Below are 14,701 nucleotides of genomic sequence, written 5' to 3'. Positions count from 1 at the left end.
TGATTTTATTTTATATTCATAAAAATTGTGTTTTAACTATTGCAGCATTAGCTGAATTGCGCGTACGAATACCAGCTGATTATTAAGCGGATATTTAAGGTAAGTACCTACTGTCAAGTTCTAACAGCCATAAGCTATAAGAAAATGGGTAAAATTGAGTTTTGGGGTAAGGAGAGTATTCATATTCGCAATTTGAAAAGTGCTTACGCAAAGGAACAGAAAGAAATAATGCACTCTATCTATTTATAAATCAGTTTGTCAGACGGCTTCAAACTAGGGTCTTATAATCTAAGAAATAATTTTAAAAATAGAACAGACTCCGTTTTTTAAAGCTTTTGTTGGAGCCTGCATTATTATTACGCGTTAGCAACGCACAGCCCTGGCGGTAAGAGATTGGAAGCTGAATTTCGAACGTGAGCATCCTTTCAGGGGAATGGGCTCAAAACGGGCTCCAAGGATTGCTTGAATTAAAAATGTTCAGAACGAATAGAAAATTACCCCGTTTTGTGACATTTTTTTATTGGAGCCTGAACTGTTGCGCTTTCAACATCTCCTCGATCTACAAAAACAAAAGCAGTTGCATAACTTGACCAAATATCGTTGTTAAATTTTAAATTTAACAATATTACTTAGAAAGTACTTGCCCCGAATATCACCTTTATATATATATACGCATGAAAATGCATAATGTATTAGCTCAGGCTTTCGGTAGCCAGCAAATTAGTTAGCTAAGGAGCAGTTCCTATGGGAACTTTTAATTTCTTGTACTTGGCAGCCTAAATACTTAGACTAGCAAAGACGGACAAGACCTGTTTGTCAATACACAGGAAGCTATATGCATATAAGTAGTTGGCTGTACTTACTCATGATCGCGGTTGTGCTTGTAGGAGTCGCGATAGCGCGTGCGCAGATTGCGTCGAATGTCGCTGCTGTCGTTGGCATGGCGATTGTGCGATAAGGCTGCAGGCAACAGGAGAGCCATTTCTGTAAGATAAATAGAAGAGAACAAAAAGCAGGACGTACATATTAGTGAACCAAAGGAACCAGACGCGATATCTATGGGAAGAAAAGTATAAAAATCAATTTGCAAGGCATGCGAAAATGCTTAGACTGGGTTGGCAGTGGCAACGAAGGCGACGCCGTGCGTCACGTGTGAGGTAAAAAGTGTCTTGAACAAGTCGACGAGCCGGCTGACAAAGTGTCGGGCAAGGAGTGAAGCGGTGTGACAAATGTGGGAAGCACAGAAGAGCATACAAGTAGCAGCGACGGAGACGGGGATGGAATGCTTAAGGTTGGGGCAAACGAGTATGCGGTTTGTAATTTCATGCGCGCCTCCCCTCCCCCCAGGAGCGAGTTGCGAGTACTCCAGTATGACTATGCGTGTATATGTGGCCGAGTCTGTGGTTATGCGTGTGTGGCTGTGTTGGCGGAAGTGCGCGTGCTTACGCGCCTGAGGTTATGCCACGTTTTGCTTTGTTTTTTTGTTTGCATTCCATTTTTTCGTGTTTTCCGTTCGCCGCTGAAATTGTTGTTGTTGTTGCCCGCCGTAGTCGTACGCGACTAACGTGAAATCAAATCATGCCATTAGGCAAAGACAACAAACATGATGATGGCACAGCAAACACAGGCCGAATGCGCGCCCAATTTGGGGCGCTAAAAATAGCTATAATGACTTGCAGAGTTGGCAATTTGTGACGATATTGACACGACTGAGCATTGCTTATTGAAACTGATGTTGCTGATGTGCCACAAAGAACAAAACAATATTGGCGCCCAGTCAGGGGCATCAAAATGAAAAAATAACAATCCCTTCGCAGCTCAAATCCTTGTCACTGCGCTCCTGAACCGTCTAGTCAAGTGTTGCATAGTCGCTTCACGTGCAAATTCCCACCAGCACCTACACAATGAACTCTACCTACTCGAATATGCTCCGATTGCGTGCCACACGTACTGGCTGGCATATTTGTAAGACAATATGTGTATCGCACTGTCGGAGTGTGTGGGTATGGTTGAGTTTCGTCTGTTTACGCAATATATTCAAGGTTCTGTTTTGGTAATGTTTGTGTCAACCTGTTTAGATTACCGCACCAGCATAGTCTGCGTGCTCAAGCGCCCAAAAGAAGGCCTTTAATTTGTACAATATGCGTTTTCGTTTTATTAAAGCAGCGAGTGATGAGAGAGAAAGGAGAGAGGGAGGGAGGGGGAGAGAGAGAGAGAGAGAGTGGGAAAGGGAGAAAGAGAGGTAATATGAGATGAATGGGCCAGTTGTGTCCGTCGACTTCTTACATTATTGAAAAGTAAAATTCCCTATTAATCCTGACTTATTGTAAGAATTTGGGCATTGTTCAATCATTAGGAATTTGTGGTATTGAAACATTTTAATACAACAACAATTTTACTAATCAATTGTTTTCACCTTTTCTTTTTAATCTAGTAGTCTTTCTTGCTGAGGAAACAGCTAAAAACATCAAACTATCGTGGGAGGCTGTTTTCACATTTGTCAGTCACGCACAACACTTTAAATTATGTAGGTTGGGAAAATAAAATAGAGGACGCATTCTAAATTCGTGTAGCAGAAAAAAATAAAAAATCATATTTTAGTGAAAATAGTTTATCATACGGACCTTTTTGCCGCGAGAGACAAAATTTTCTACAACACGACGCGTGACTGCAGTGCAGAGAATCAAGTGACGCCTTTACCGCCTTTTCCCGGCGTTCAAAGAGCGCAGCGACGGATAAATAGAGAAGCCGAAAGGAACGCCTAAGATAGGGTAAGTAAGGGACGCAAGTGCGTTTGAGAACGTTGAATTGGAAATTCTTTTAGATCAATAGAATAGCTATTAGGAAGAGTGAGTGGAAAGGCGTACGCAAAAAAAGTAAGCCCGTTGGCCTTCAACCGTTTGCCATGTTGGGCGATCTACCATTCGTTGACCTGGCCGACCGCGGCGATGGCGTCTTCCGTATGGCGCCAGCCCTAGATCTTGATGATGATGGCATCCCATTGCGTGCTCCTGCAGTGCAGTTGCTTGAAATCCATGAGCCGAACTTGCGTATCAATCCTAACCATGAGGGCGGTAACCAACGCGGAGGCCCACATGCGGCAGGTCGTAGGGAGGAAAGACAACGTCGAGAGAATGAGAATCGACTCCTTCACATGCGGCTTTTTCCTAATCAGAACAGCGGCAGTATTAATAGCAATGCTGGCGGCAGTAACGGTTCCAGCACCAACGATGGCAGCTACGCCATGTGGAAGAATTTCAAAATGGAGGACGATGATGAACCTGGCGGCCGGCTAGCAGCTGCTGGCAAAAATGCAATCCCGGCTGTACGCCGCTTGATCAAGGAGTTGCATCTGATGGAAACAGATCCCCCAGAGAACACCTGGGCACGTCCCAAGTCGATGAACAATCTGCTTAAGTGGCGTGCCAAGATACGTGGCCCTGAAGGTTCGCCATACGAGAATGGCGTTTTTGAGATTTCATTGACTTTTCCCGAAGCCTATCCCTTTGAGCCGCCTATTGTGCGCTTCACCACACCCCTTTATCATTGCAACGTCAACGGTCTTGGTTATATATGCGTGGATGTATTGAACGAACGTGCTTGCTGGTCACCCGGCTTAACCATTGACAAATTGCTACTCTCGCTATCATCGATGCTGAATGATGCAGATCCGAATACTGCCTTCAATGCCGAAGCGGCCAGTGTCTATATGAACGATCGCGCGAGTTACGACAATATCGCGCGTGCCTGGACTCGACGACATGCCATGGACAAGGAATGGGAGACTTAGACGAAGACTGATGTACGGAGGGAGAGTGGACGAGAGAAAGGGAATGAAGGAGAGTAATTGGGAGCGGCGAACATCAGAAGAAGCATAGATACACATTAACAAAAATAGGACACTAGGTGGAGAAGTGGAGTGGGAGGCAACCAGGAGAGGAGCGGGGCGACGAAGATAACGGAGCGAACCAAACGAAACCAAACAGGTGCAATTGGCTAGCGCTGTGGGTCATGCCAGTTTCATGTCGTTCTTCAAATCAGTAGAGCATTGGCGGTTTATCATAGTTTCGATTGTAAATGGAATGAAAGTTTGGAATCATAAAAATAATGGTCCTCTGTTCGAACTTAAATGGTTGACAATTATTCTAAGGGTCTCTGAGTCTCTGAGTCTTTGGGAAACGGGGACGCATATGTGCTGCATAATTTTGGGTCCATAAATTATGCAAATTTAACGAGCTAAATAAGGCGCACGTGGAGTATGTACACACACACACCCACCCACCCACACACACACACACACACACACACACACACACACACACACACACACACACACCCAACCAAACCATTATGCAAATGCCACATTGTATTGTTGCTATTGCTATTGTCGTTGTTGTTGTTGTTATTGTTAATATTGTTGCTGTTGTGCGCTAAGCGCTTCGCTTTCTTGCATCCGACAACATTTTTGACGATTACCCACTTAGCCCCCAAATATGTTACAAGCTGCCACTAACTCGCACACTCTCTCGCCCACACATACGCACACACACGGCGACATGTGCAAGTTAATTGGAATTTAGCACATTGCCGTCGCATTTGTGTGTGGGTGTGTGTGTGCAGCAATTATTTTTATAACGTTAATGAGCACGGCGCATTATTGTGGCCTGACGACAGTTGCCGCTAAAATTGTGAGCACATGTGTGAATGTACCATTAATACACTGCAAGCGAAAGTTTTCAGTCTCGCTCTTTTACAAGGAAGAACGAGAAGTCGAATTTTTCGTCGACAGATTGTGTAGCGCTATGAAATCTTATCTTAAGGATGTGTCTTGTCATGCTGGAAAATGATCCTCAGTGGTACTGGCTTACCAGGCTAATCAGCGTGACGCAGCTAACAGGACCTGTGGGCCTTACTGATAAGCTGCCCCACCACCAATTCGAGTTTCGAAAATTTCGAGACACGTATTTCTTCTTTAAATTAAAATGTTGCTTCTCGTTGGAGAAGCATCTGAGACGGGAGACAGTTCCAGAGAAAAGTGCAGGCCACAGTGAAGCTGATTATGGCTACTGGAGTAGCATAAAAGTGCGTGTTTCGCCATATACTAGTTACGGCTCCACTTACACGACCGACATGCTCAATCCGAGCCCAAACACGGGCAGCTCCACAAGGCACTTATGGCGTCGCATGTAAAGTTGCGCGTACAAGGCCACAAACGGCAGATAGGGATACCTTTACAGACAATCAGATTGAATATGAAGCTGAAGCTGAAGCTAAGCCATGCAAATGCAAAAACAGTTGCTTCGCGTTCAGCTAGCTGGCTAATTAGAACAGTTCTAAGGCAGGCAAAAGTCCAATATCGTGGCATTAAATTGTGCAAGCAGATCACTTGAAGGCCACAACAATTTAAGAAAACACTGGCAGCTCTACTGGGTGCTCAACAAATCTTTTATTTTTCTGCAAGTGAGCTCTGTGGGTACGCAGCTTTCCACAATTGAGCCCTCGTTTTTGGTTCGAGTTTGCATCGAGACCTTTACTTAGGGATGGTAATGGAACGGATTTGCCACAAAATCAACAGTACAGTGAGAATGAACTGAAAATGCTGACTGATTATTAATCTACTGAAATTCATTGTGAACAACTTCTGGTTATCTCAGAAACTTTACTTTAAGAAGCGCCTGTCTGCTGAATACATGGAGCGTCTGCGAATCCACGCAAATATATTAGCAAGGCTCTTGCTGAAACGGCGAAGAAAATGAAGAAGAAGAGTGAGAAGGAGGCTGAAGAGGTCACACCCTGCTGATCTTGCCAATAGATTTATATAAAGTATAAATGATTAATAATTAAATGAAATAAAATAAATAATAAACAAGAGAGAACGCTACAGTCGAGCAAGCCCGACAGTGTAATACCCTGTACCCAGGTAAACTTCCGTCACTGAGTTATATGCGCCCATAGCAGCAGCAAAAAGAGGAAGAAGAAGAGCGAACTTGTTGCTGCAGTTTGTGGGGGTTGTACTGTAGAGAATTTGTTTCGCTAATAACTTTTCTCAGAATTGACCGAATTGGATAAAATTTTGAACAACAGTAGACAATTATATATAAACTATGTGGGGGGCAACAGCGCAACAATTTAATTCAGACACACCTTGTTGGCAACAAATAATGGATTAAATGGTGCTGTAATTAAATGACAATAAACAATCGAAATATTACAGTACAACAAAACAGTGAGCATTATGCCTGTATAGCTAGTAAATATGTAGTGCTGTATGTTGATCTAGTTGGTAATCCATGACCTAGAGCCATCATAAGCATATATAAAATATACTAATAGCGTCAATAATACCGATGAAATATTACGTATACGATATTTCATTCGACTTTCTTAGGATTTCTCAAGTGATTCCAAAGAGCTTCGTTTACACCCCACTGATTTTATTTATTGCAAATGAGCTATCATTCCTTTTTCATTCTCTCGGCGAAGGTGTTTTTTCATCTATTATATTTTCATGTATCAATTATCTATTTAGCATTTATATTTTACTACAAAATAAGTATATAGTTCAGTGTAACTGCTTTCTGCTTTCTAGCTGTAACATAATTCAGCAAGTGACTTGGCACTTTAGTGCTACTCTCATCAACAGTAACAGCAACAGCAACAGCCGCACGCCCAATGCCGCACCCATCCTAACCCAACCCATCCACAGCTACTCGTACAAGAGCAATTCTCACAAACACACGCATGGCTGGCATATCTGCGTTTGTTTACTTTAATTATTACTTATGTTTTGCACAATCACAAACATGCCAAAATGTTCACGCACTCACACACACACTGGCACACATTTGCCTACCCACACACACTTGCACACTCAGGCACACTTATTCAGCTTGTTTGTTAGCAATTAACTTGGCATTACAAAATTTTTAATAGCATACTTAAAGGCGTTGCAATCTTCACTGCCAGCTATCATTTGCCTGTGTTTTAGGTTCGTAGCCCGTCATCGTTCTCTTTCATGTCACATCTCCCCAGCTTTCTCCCTGCCTCTCTCCTACACGCACAGAAATTGTGATTGTTATGAAGCTGGATGGACAGTCCCTGCTTGCAGAATTTAATTTATGGTCCTTGTAATTAACACAAATGGCATATGTTGATTGCACCTGACCCGCACACCCGCCCACCCGTCCACTGTCCGCCCACTAAACACAACTTTCAATGGTCTATGAGCGGGCGCCTCAGCCTCCCTTGCTTGATGGTCCAGCCTCGTGCTCGTGCTCGTATGGCAAGCAACCTTTTGCATACTTGTTGCCGGCCACGACGCCTACAGCTATGCAGCTATTGACATTAGCATCCATCGTTGACAGCCAGGGTGCACTTGGCTGACTATTGTCTGAGAGCGTTTCTTCCATATGTTGTCTGTTTATACAGCCTCCTGCTTTTAATTTGCTGCTACTTTTGCTGTCGTACTGCCTCCTCCGTCCCATGGCCTCTTCCCCTTTCCCCTTTCCACGCCACCAGACACTTCACCACTTGGAGGCCCCGTTCAACTTTTTATTAATTTTGTTTCGTACGCTTTGCTTTGATTCGACTTTGCTGCTGTTGTTCTTTCAGTTTTCGCTAGGCTGCGCACTCTGTTTTACTTGTACTTTGCTCCATTTTACTTTGCCTTTTCCTTCATTGTTGCTGCTGTACTCGTCGTAGGGCTTGTTGTTGCTGTTATTGTTGTTGTTGTTGTTGCTCTTGTTGCATTGTTAGTTTTGCCAGGCGCTTAAATGGCGGATTTCCAGGCCATGTTGCTTGTGTTTGGGCAACTGTTGCTACTGCTATTGCTATTTGATTGTTGCAGCTGGTTACTCAGCTACCTCGCTCTTTTCATCCTCTCTCTCTCCCTCTCTCTCTCTCTCCCTCTCTCTCTCTCCCTCTATCTCTCTCTTTCTTGTAATCGACGTTTCAATGCGCCGTAATTGCTGGAAAGTTCGCTCTGGCAGCTGGTCTGCAGTAGCTATGAGCGATTTTTAAGATAAATAAACGCAGACGCACACACACACACGCACACAAGATGGCGTTTGTGAGTGTGTGCGTGCACTAAAAATAATAAACAGCTTAAACGTATTATGAGCGTTAAATAAACACACACTCGTCTGTGTAAATGTTTTTATTAGCACTCGCTTGTTGGCACACTTTTCTGCAATTTAATTTCCTCAAATATGAAAGGGGTGCCATTTGCCTCTCCAAGTAATCGTTGCATTGGCTTTAATTCATTATCTTGCATTCAGACAACAACAATGGGCCAGCAGCAACAACAAATGTGTACGCAATCAAATATTTGAATGGATGCAATCAAAGTTTTAATTAAAACCTTAAAGCGCATCAACAAACAAAGTCAAAGTGTGAACTATGGCATACAAGTAAGCTGACAAAAGGACAAACGGACAGATGGGTAGATGGGTAGATGGGTAGAAGGACAAACTGACCAACAATTGGTGTGGAACACGTGTGGTTGGTGGCCAATGAAGCGCATGAAAGAGTTCCGAGTCTGGCCACCAAGCCCAAAACATAAACACACAACTTTCGAAGCAATATTTTAATAGTTTCTCGTCCTTGTCGCTTCTCTAGCTAAGCGTTTGTATGTAATTGTACTATGACGTATGTGTGTCTCTGTGTGTGTGTATGTGGGTGTGAATGCTGCTGTGCGCTTATGTCGCCAGCGGCGACACTTAGCCAAATTTAATATGGCTTTTATGTCAGGCACTTGCGCATAAAATTGCTTTGTCTGTGCATGGCTGGCGGGATGTTTTTAAGTTTTTTATTTTTATTTTTTACATTTTAGCTTTTCTTATGCAGTTTCCTAGTCCTGTCGCTGAAGTTTGTAAGGATGACAATGTAGAGCTTCCTTGTGTCTGAACAGCAAGCGTCATGTATCCTGTAATTCAGACAGCGACAGACAAGAACAGGAGGAGAAAAGCAGTAGCTTAACAGAAGCCATTTCCTTTATAACAATCAATATGTTTCCGAAATGAAGTCATTTAATTATTGCTCAGAAGCTGTGCGAAATCTATTAATTGTATTAATGCTTTTTAATAACTAATTTATAGGATCAACCAGATCAGTTTATCGACAAGTTACTCGGCATATTTTGTGTTGTCGCCTCGCTTTCACAACAGACTGAACATAATTGAGAATTAAATCGAACTTCTTTGCAGAAAAATGCTTCACTTAAGATTTGTTTGTTCAAAAATCACATTCTTTTAGCGTTACATTATTTTTCTGGTTAAACCAATTATATCATCATTATTTTTGTAATAGTTTGTATATGAAAAACGCTCTAAAAAACAACCTTGTTTAAAATTTATTTTACAACGTTTACAAACATTAGTTTTTATAGCAATAACCCAAGAATGTTATCAGGTTATGACAAAGTTAAGCGTGCATTTTGCACGAGCATGTCAGAAGCTGTGGAATGCTGCTCTATTTTGGCCGCCAGCATAAACAAGTTCCCAGACTCAGACCAGCACACACAGACTCAAGGAATGAATACAAGAAGGACGAATCTTGGCGCAAAGTTTTGCCAACAATCACAAGTGCTTGGCTGGTGGCATCAGTCATGTCTTCCTTGCTCGCTTCCGTGCCTCCCCCTCATCATCACTTTGTTTGCGCTAAGCGTTCGCAGTTAGGTGAAAGCTTTTTCCTGCACTGCATTCTCAGTCATTTGAAAACTGTCGAGTCCAACAAAAAACCTCCAGTTGCACGGTCGTGCATGCCCGACTTCTGTAAGCCCTATGCAGCCTTAAAGAAACCTTAACTGAGCGTTAAAACTTTCAGCCTGATAAACAGATGAACTCGGCAATCGTCATGGGGTCTGTCACGTCAGTTCCAACGAGTAAGTGCCACATTCAACACAACAAAACGATAGCACTCTTTGACACTTTAGTAGAGGGTATAGAAATAAAAAGTGTGTCATGCTGTTGGTTTGGACTGGCTGGACTTGTAGTGGAAAGTAGGCAACAATAGTGTCTCAAGTGCTTAGATGAGTGAGATTTAAGCGAAAGGATGAACCGTGAGAGTGCCAGGGCATTGCAATGCACTTGAGGCTTTACCTAAAAGGTCGTCAATTCCCATATTTGCAATCTTAAGTGAGCCCGTGGATCGCCTGCTGTGCAAACCTGCGATTTATTGATAGCTCTTTTGGGTCTTCTGCATTTAATTAACACGCAATTTCATGATTTTTAACTCCGGGAGCGCACACGCAAATGGTAAATTAAATTTAAATGCCCGCCCGCACACCTGCCGAGCAAACTGGGCCTCTGTCTCTGTTTCTGTCTGTGTGTGTTTGTGTTTGCGCCTGTACTTTTAATTAAAAACGCATTTCATTAAACTCAGTCGAGTGAAATCCACACAAGGACGAACAGGCAACTCGGCAGGGCAGACAGGCGATTACAAGGGCAGACAGCGGGCTTAACAGACAATCATTTGGGCGGGCAGACCGCCCAATCGCTTAAAAATCGTAATCTGCATGCTCACGAAAAACTCCCTTACAATAAAAACAACAAAAATTGATTAATGTCATAACACGGCCAAATCAAAGCGATTTTTTCACTGCTTGAACTCGTCTACTTTTGGCAATTTTGAAAATAAAAACCATTCTCGCCTAATTGGATTTTAATTGCCCCCAAATATTCTGCATATACCATGTAGATTTTGTTGCCTAATACCATTGAATAAATATGGACAAACAACAATGAACTGATGCACATTGGTCTATTCAGGAATTTATAAATACTTGTGTCGCGTATAAAAAAGCATCGATGGATCACTAATCGAATTCTGAACAAAAAATCAACGCGCTGTTCTTCGATTATGCTCAAATTTGCTTTAGGCAGAGAACATCAAGTATGCAGAAGGTATCCAAGTGTTAACAGATATGTATTCTAGGCAGTCCATGCAGCATAAAATATCATCATTTTAAAATACAATAGGTATTTCTAACAACAGCTGCTTTGAAACGCATGAACTTACTCACATATCTTGAACAGACCTGATATAGGGCTAACTCGTAAAATTTCCCAACCTATCTTCCTAGAAAAGTGAATCTCTTAGAAAGGGCGCGACAAACCCCACAAAGGAACTTCAATCTGCGTGACGAGAAGAGCCGATAGAGCTTTCTTCTTCTTCGCTGTATCCACACATATGTATGACTGGATAATGGACCAATGGATCGAGTTGGGGTTTTACTATATAGGGATAATAGGTATAGGAATATGCCGGATTAGGGAAGCGATCAATTTGGTGTCAATACAAGTTTTCTTTGTTTTTTCTCTCATTAATTAACTTTTAATTGCTTGGGCTTATTCACATATACAAATATCAGACGTCAAATTTATAGTTCATACGAGTAATACCGCGCTGTAAATACTTATAAAACGAATATATATACATACTAGTTGATCATTTTACTCACCGCGCAAAATCTTCTTATCGCGATGTCCGTGGCAGTGATAACCTTGGCAGCCTCGTTTCTGCAACAGCGATGGACAATGCTTGCCACCGTTCTGTGCCGGCTGCAGGACCTGGCGGGTTCGCGTCATCATGCCGGTACCACAGCTTTTATCGCATTCGCTCCAGGCGCCCCAATCGCTGACCTGGCAGTCCAGAACTGTAACGAAGTCATCAAAATAATGAACAACAATGTTAAAAATCAGATTCAATGTAATTTCGATAATAAAGGATAAGGATTTACATAAAAACCCACTTTCTTAAAACATGAAAAATATATTATTAGACATTTCTTTCTTCATCACTCTTTTGGCTTCGTTTTCTGCGGTCTTTTTACTTTACTAAGATTTATGTAAACTCAATTATTATTTGATATTAAATTGGCTGATTAAACCATTTAAAATAAGTGCTAAGCCACAGAACTAAAGCTTTCCTAAGGAAACTGTATGATTTATGTCTTTTATCTTAATTTAAAATCTGTTTGGACATGACAAATTACATTCAATTACCACACCACGCCATACTTATAAAGAACTTTGCAGTTATGGCAGTAATAGGAATACAATAATTACGATGTATGTCTTAATCATATGGTTTTGAAATGCAAAAACTGGATACTCAGGTGGTTGCCAAGGACTTAGAGATCCTTTTATGGCATAACATTTTTTAAAATCGAAACCGATTGTTGCAATTAATGCGAGCTACTGCGTCGAAGGACGTAAGTGTAAAGCATTTAGGCTCGGAGACAAAATCTGCGTTGGACGTGTCAGGCTATGCGGGCCACATGCTGCATAGGGGCTTTGCACGCTTTTATAATTTTTTAATTAAAATTCTAAGGCCGCAGTATATTGCATGCGCCAAATACTGTGCCATAGAAAATTAATTAAAATCTATATATGTTTGAAGTATGGCAGCAGTCGCATGGTCGGCTGGTCTGTAGGTCTGTTGGTCTGTCTGGCTTTGATTGCTTTGTCTTTGCCTTGCCTGGTCAGACTTAATCAAGCTAAAGTCGTTGGTAGTGGCCGTTGGACGCTGGATGTTGTTCGTCGCTCGATGCTCGGGCTCGTGCTCGTGCTCGACAGTCTCGATGCGCTGCTAATGAAGCCACAAAAACGTACATAAGGCAAACGAATTGCAATTTTTTGTTGCCGCAGTTAGGGCGCGCACACACCCATAGAATAGCAGTGCAGATAACTGTGCAATGTGAAAATATTTGCCAACCAGTCACACCGCCACAACCGCCACACAAAATGCAATCCTTTTTTTGCGTTGACCATTCTTCTGGCAATTGAGTGTAAACGAGGCGCTGTTATCGCGCGCCATTTATCGACGTTACATCTATCGAAAGCTGTGCCTTAGCTCGCATTTAGTTTTGTGTTAGTTTAGCGTAATTTTTGCGCAGTGTACGGTTCGTTGGCTGGCGACTGCGGGAGCTCACACAAAGGAAATTTATATTTTCATTTTCCCATTTTTCCACTAGTTGTTCCCCTTCTTTTCTTTGCCTGCATGGCCATTGCCTTTTATTGTGGTTGGGGCGAAATTAACAAAAATGAAAAAATGAAGGAAAATCCGAAGGACAGAGAAGAAGCGAACAAAATTCAAAGCGTGGCTGGGATAATAGAACTAAGTGCCAGCCTGGTAGCCCCGCGATGGCAATGCATAAAACTAAAGTAGTTAAAATTATGATTGCATTGGCTGCAAGGAGCCGCAAGCATTTAGCATATTGTGTGCGTGTGTGTGTATCCGTACGAGTATGCGTGTGCGCTTGTGTGCAACAAAAGCAACAGCATGGCATCGCCATGAATGTGAATGAGCGCCGCAAACTTGGGCCGGGACGGGACGGGACGGGCCAGGCCGGGTCGGGCCGTTCCAAGCAAAGCAAAGCAAAGCAACTTCAGCAGGTCCCAGTCCAAAGTCCCAGAACGAAACCATCAAGTGGCTGCCTTGGCTTTGCCTAGACGTGGCAATAAATGGCATTATGCTGCTTAGTAATCATGCAACTTGATTGTTGTGGTGCCCCGCCAACCAAGCGACCAAGCAACCAACCAACTGACTCCCTGCAAAGTACGAAGCTGTCAGTACCGAGGTGCAAATTGTCGAGTGCCACGGAGTGGGCCATGCCTGAAAAAGCCAGATAAAGGGAAATGAAGAAGGAGCATTCCATTTACACCTCATGCTTTGCTCCGTCATTGGACCATTTGCTGGCAATTCAGCGACAAAGTCGTCAATGGCAGGCCCACAACTGTGGCAAATGCTGACCAACATGGGGATTGGGATGGTAATAAGGATAGTGGAAACTAATGAGCGCTGACGTCTATTATGTTGAATATTGGCAGAGAAGCTAAAACTCAGGTAACGTACTTAGGAGTATTATATGGGATCTTTTACTAATCGAGGATAACGACAACATTACAAGTATATCGCAATGCATATAAGTATTTTCAAATTTAAGCAAATAGTTCAGCATATTTTGTCTGTGTATAATTTTGTTATATGATAATATACAAGTATATAACATTTCAAGACATTATAGCAATGCTTGGGTTATTTATTTTTAAAACATCATATTGTATCTGTTCACTGCAATATAATTAAAATTTATCTCTTCTACCTCAGTTTTATGGCACATCTTTGTCGCCATTTCAAATAAATGAATCAAATAAAAAGTCTTAATAATATTTAAATTTGTTCTAATACACTATAAAATTCGTTAGCTGCGAAGTTTGTGATAAGTCTGGCTGTAGTTACTGTTGGCATTGTTTCTGAAAAATTACTGTTGTTATTCGTATCCAAAACCAGGCAAAACATTTAAGAAACAATTATAAAATGTGATTATAAATAAAACATTGATAGTATGTTTTTCACTCTTTTGTTGTTGTTTAATGTGATTTGTGCTTTAATAGGTTAAGTTTTAAAAAGCTAAGGCAAACAGATGAGTTAATATGGAATTACATTTGCTTGTGTTCGGCATCTAAATAATAAATTAATCAAGTAATAAGGCAATATTTTTAAATTGAATTAATATTGCATTTGTGAGAATGTCTGTTATAAAAGACAGAAACATTTCCCTTTGTTGCTTATAGTATGTATTTGTACATTCAACGTGCGGCAATGATGCTCAAACATTCTGCTGAATTGTTTGAAAATGTTGGAATTATGTATTAGAAATCTAGCATCTCATTATAGCCGAACGAGGACGTGCAAATTT

The 14,701-nt window shown here is 41.8% G+C and overlaps 2 protein-coding genes across 4 annotated transcripts in view; one reads left to right on the top strand and one right to left on the bottom strand.

Moving 5' to 3' along the window:
- LOC115626767 overlaps positions 1-14,701 on the bottom strand; it is a 138,486-nt gene that overhangs the window by 18,223 nt on the left and 105,562 nt on the right. Inside the window, exons 3-4 of the mRNA XM_030522224.1 lie at positions 11,459-11,653; positions 864-984 (exon numbers count right to left, since the gene is read on the bottom strand). Coding sequence (XP_030378084.1) covers positions 864-984; positions 11,459-11,653 — 316 coding nt within the window. The remainder of the gene's footprint in view (positions 1-863; positions 985-11,458; positions 11,654-14,701) is intronic.
- LOC115626769 (probable ubiquitin-conjugating enzyme E2 12) lies at positions 43-4,130 on the top strand. Of its 3 annotated transcripts, none has more exons than XM_030522227.1 (3): positions 43-99; positions 2,435-2,771; positions 2,838-4,130. In XM_030522227.1, the coding sequence occupies exon 3, from the start codon at positions 2,906-2,908 to the stop codon at positions 3,788-3,790; it is 885 nt and encodes a 294-aa protein (XP_030378087.1). In that variant the 5' UTR covers positions 43-99; positions 2,435-2,771; positions 2,838-2,905; the 3' UTR covers positions 3,791-4,130. The 3 variants fall into 3 exon arrangements, with proteins under 3 accessions (XP_030378087.1, XP_030378086.1, XP_030378085.1); XM_030522226.1 differs by having other exon boundaries at positions 2,833-4,130; XM_030522225.1 differs by having other exon boundaries at positions 2,825-4,130.

This window comes from Scaptodrosophila lebanonensis, unplaced genomic scaffold, assembly GCF_003285725.1.
Source record: "Scaptodrosophila lebanonensis strain 11010-0011.00,11010-0021.00 unplaced genomic scaffold, SlebRS2 tig00000089-arrow-pilon, whole genome shotgun sequence".
In the NCBI taxonomy this organism is placed as follows: Eukaryota; Metazoa; Arthropoda; class Insecta; order Diptera; family Drosophilidae; genus Scaptodrosophila; species Scaptodrosophila lebanonensis.
The sequence above is the reverse complement of the archived record's forward strand: the minus strand, read 5'-3'. Positions and strand labels throughout refer to the sequence as shown.

What these genes read in the sequence shown, in the direction of transcription:
- LOC115626769 (XM_030522227.1), top strand. Translation starts at nt 2,906, where the DNA reads ATGTTGGGCGATCTACCATTCGTTGACCTGGCCGACCGCGGCGATGGC.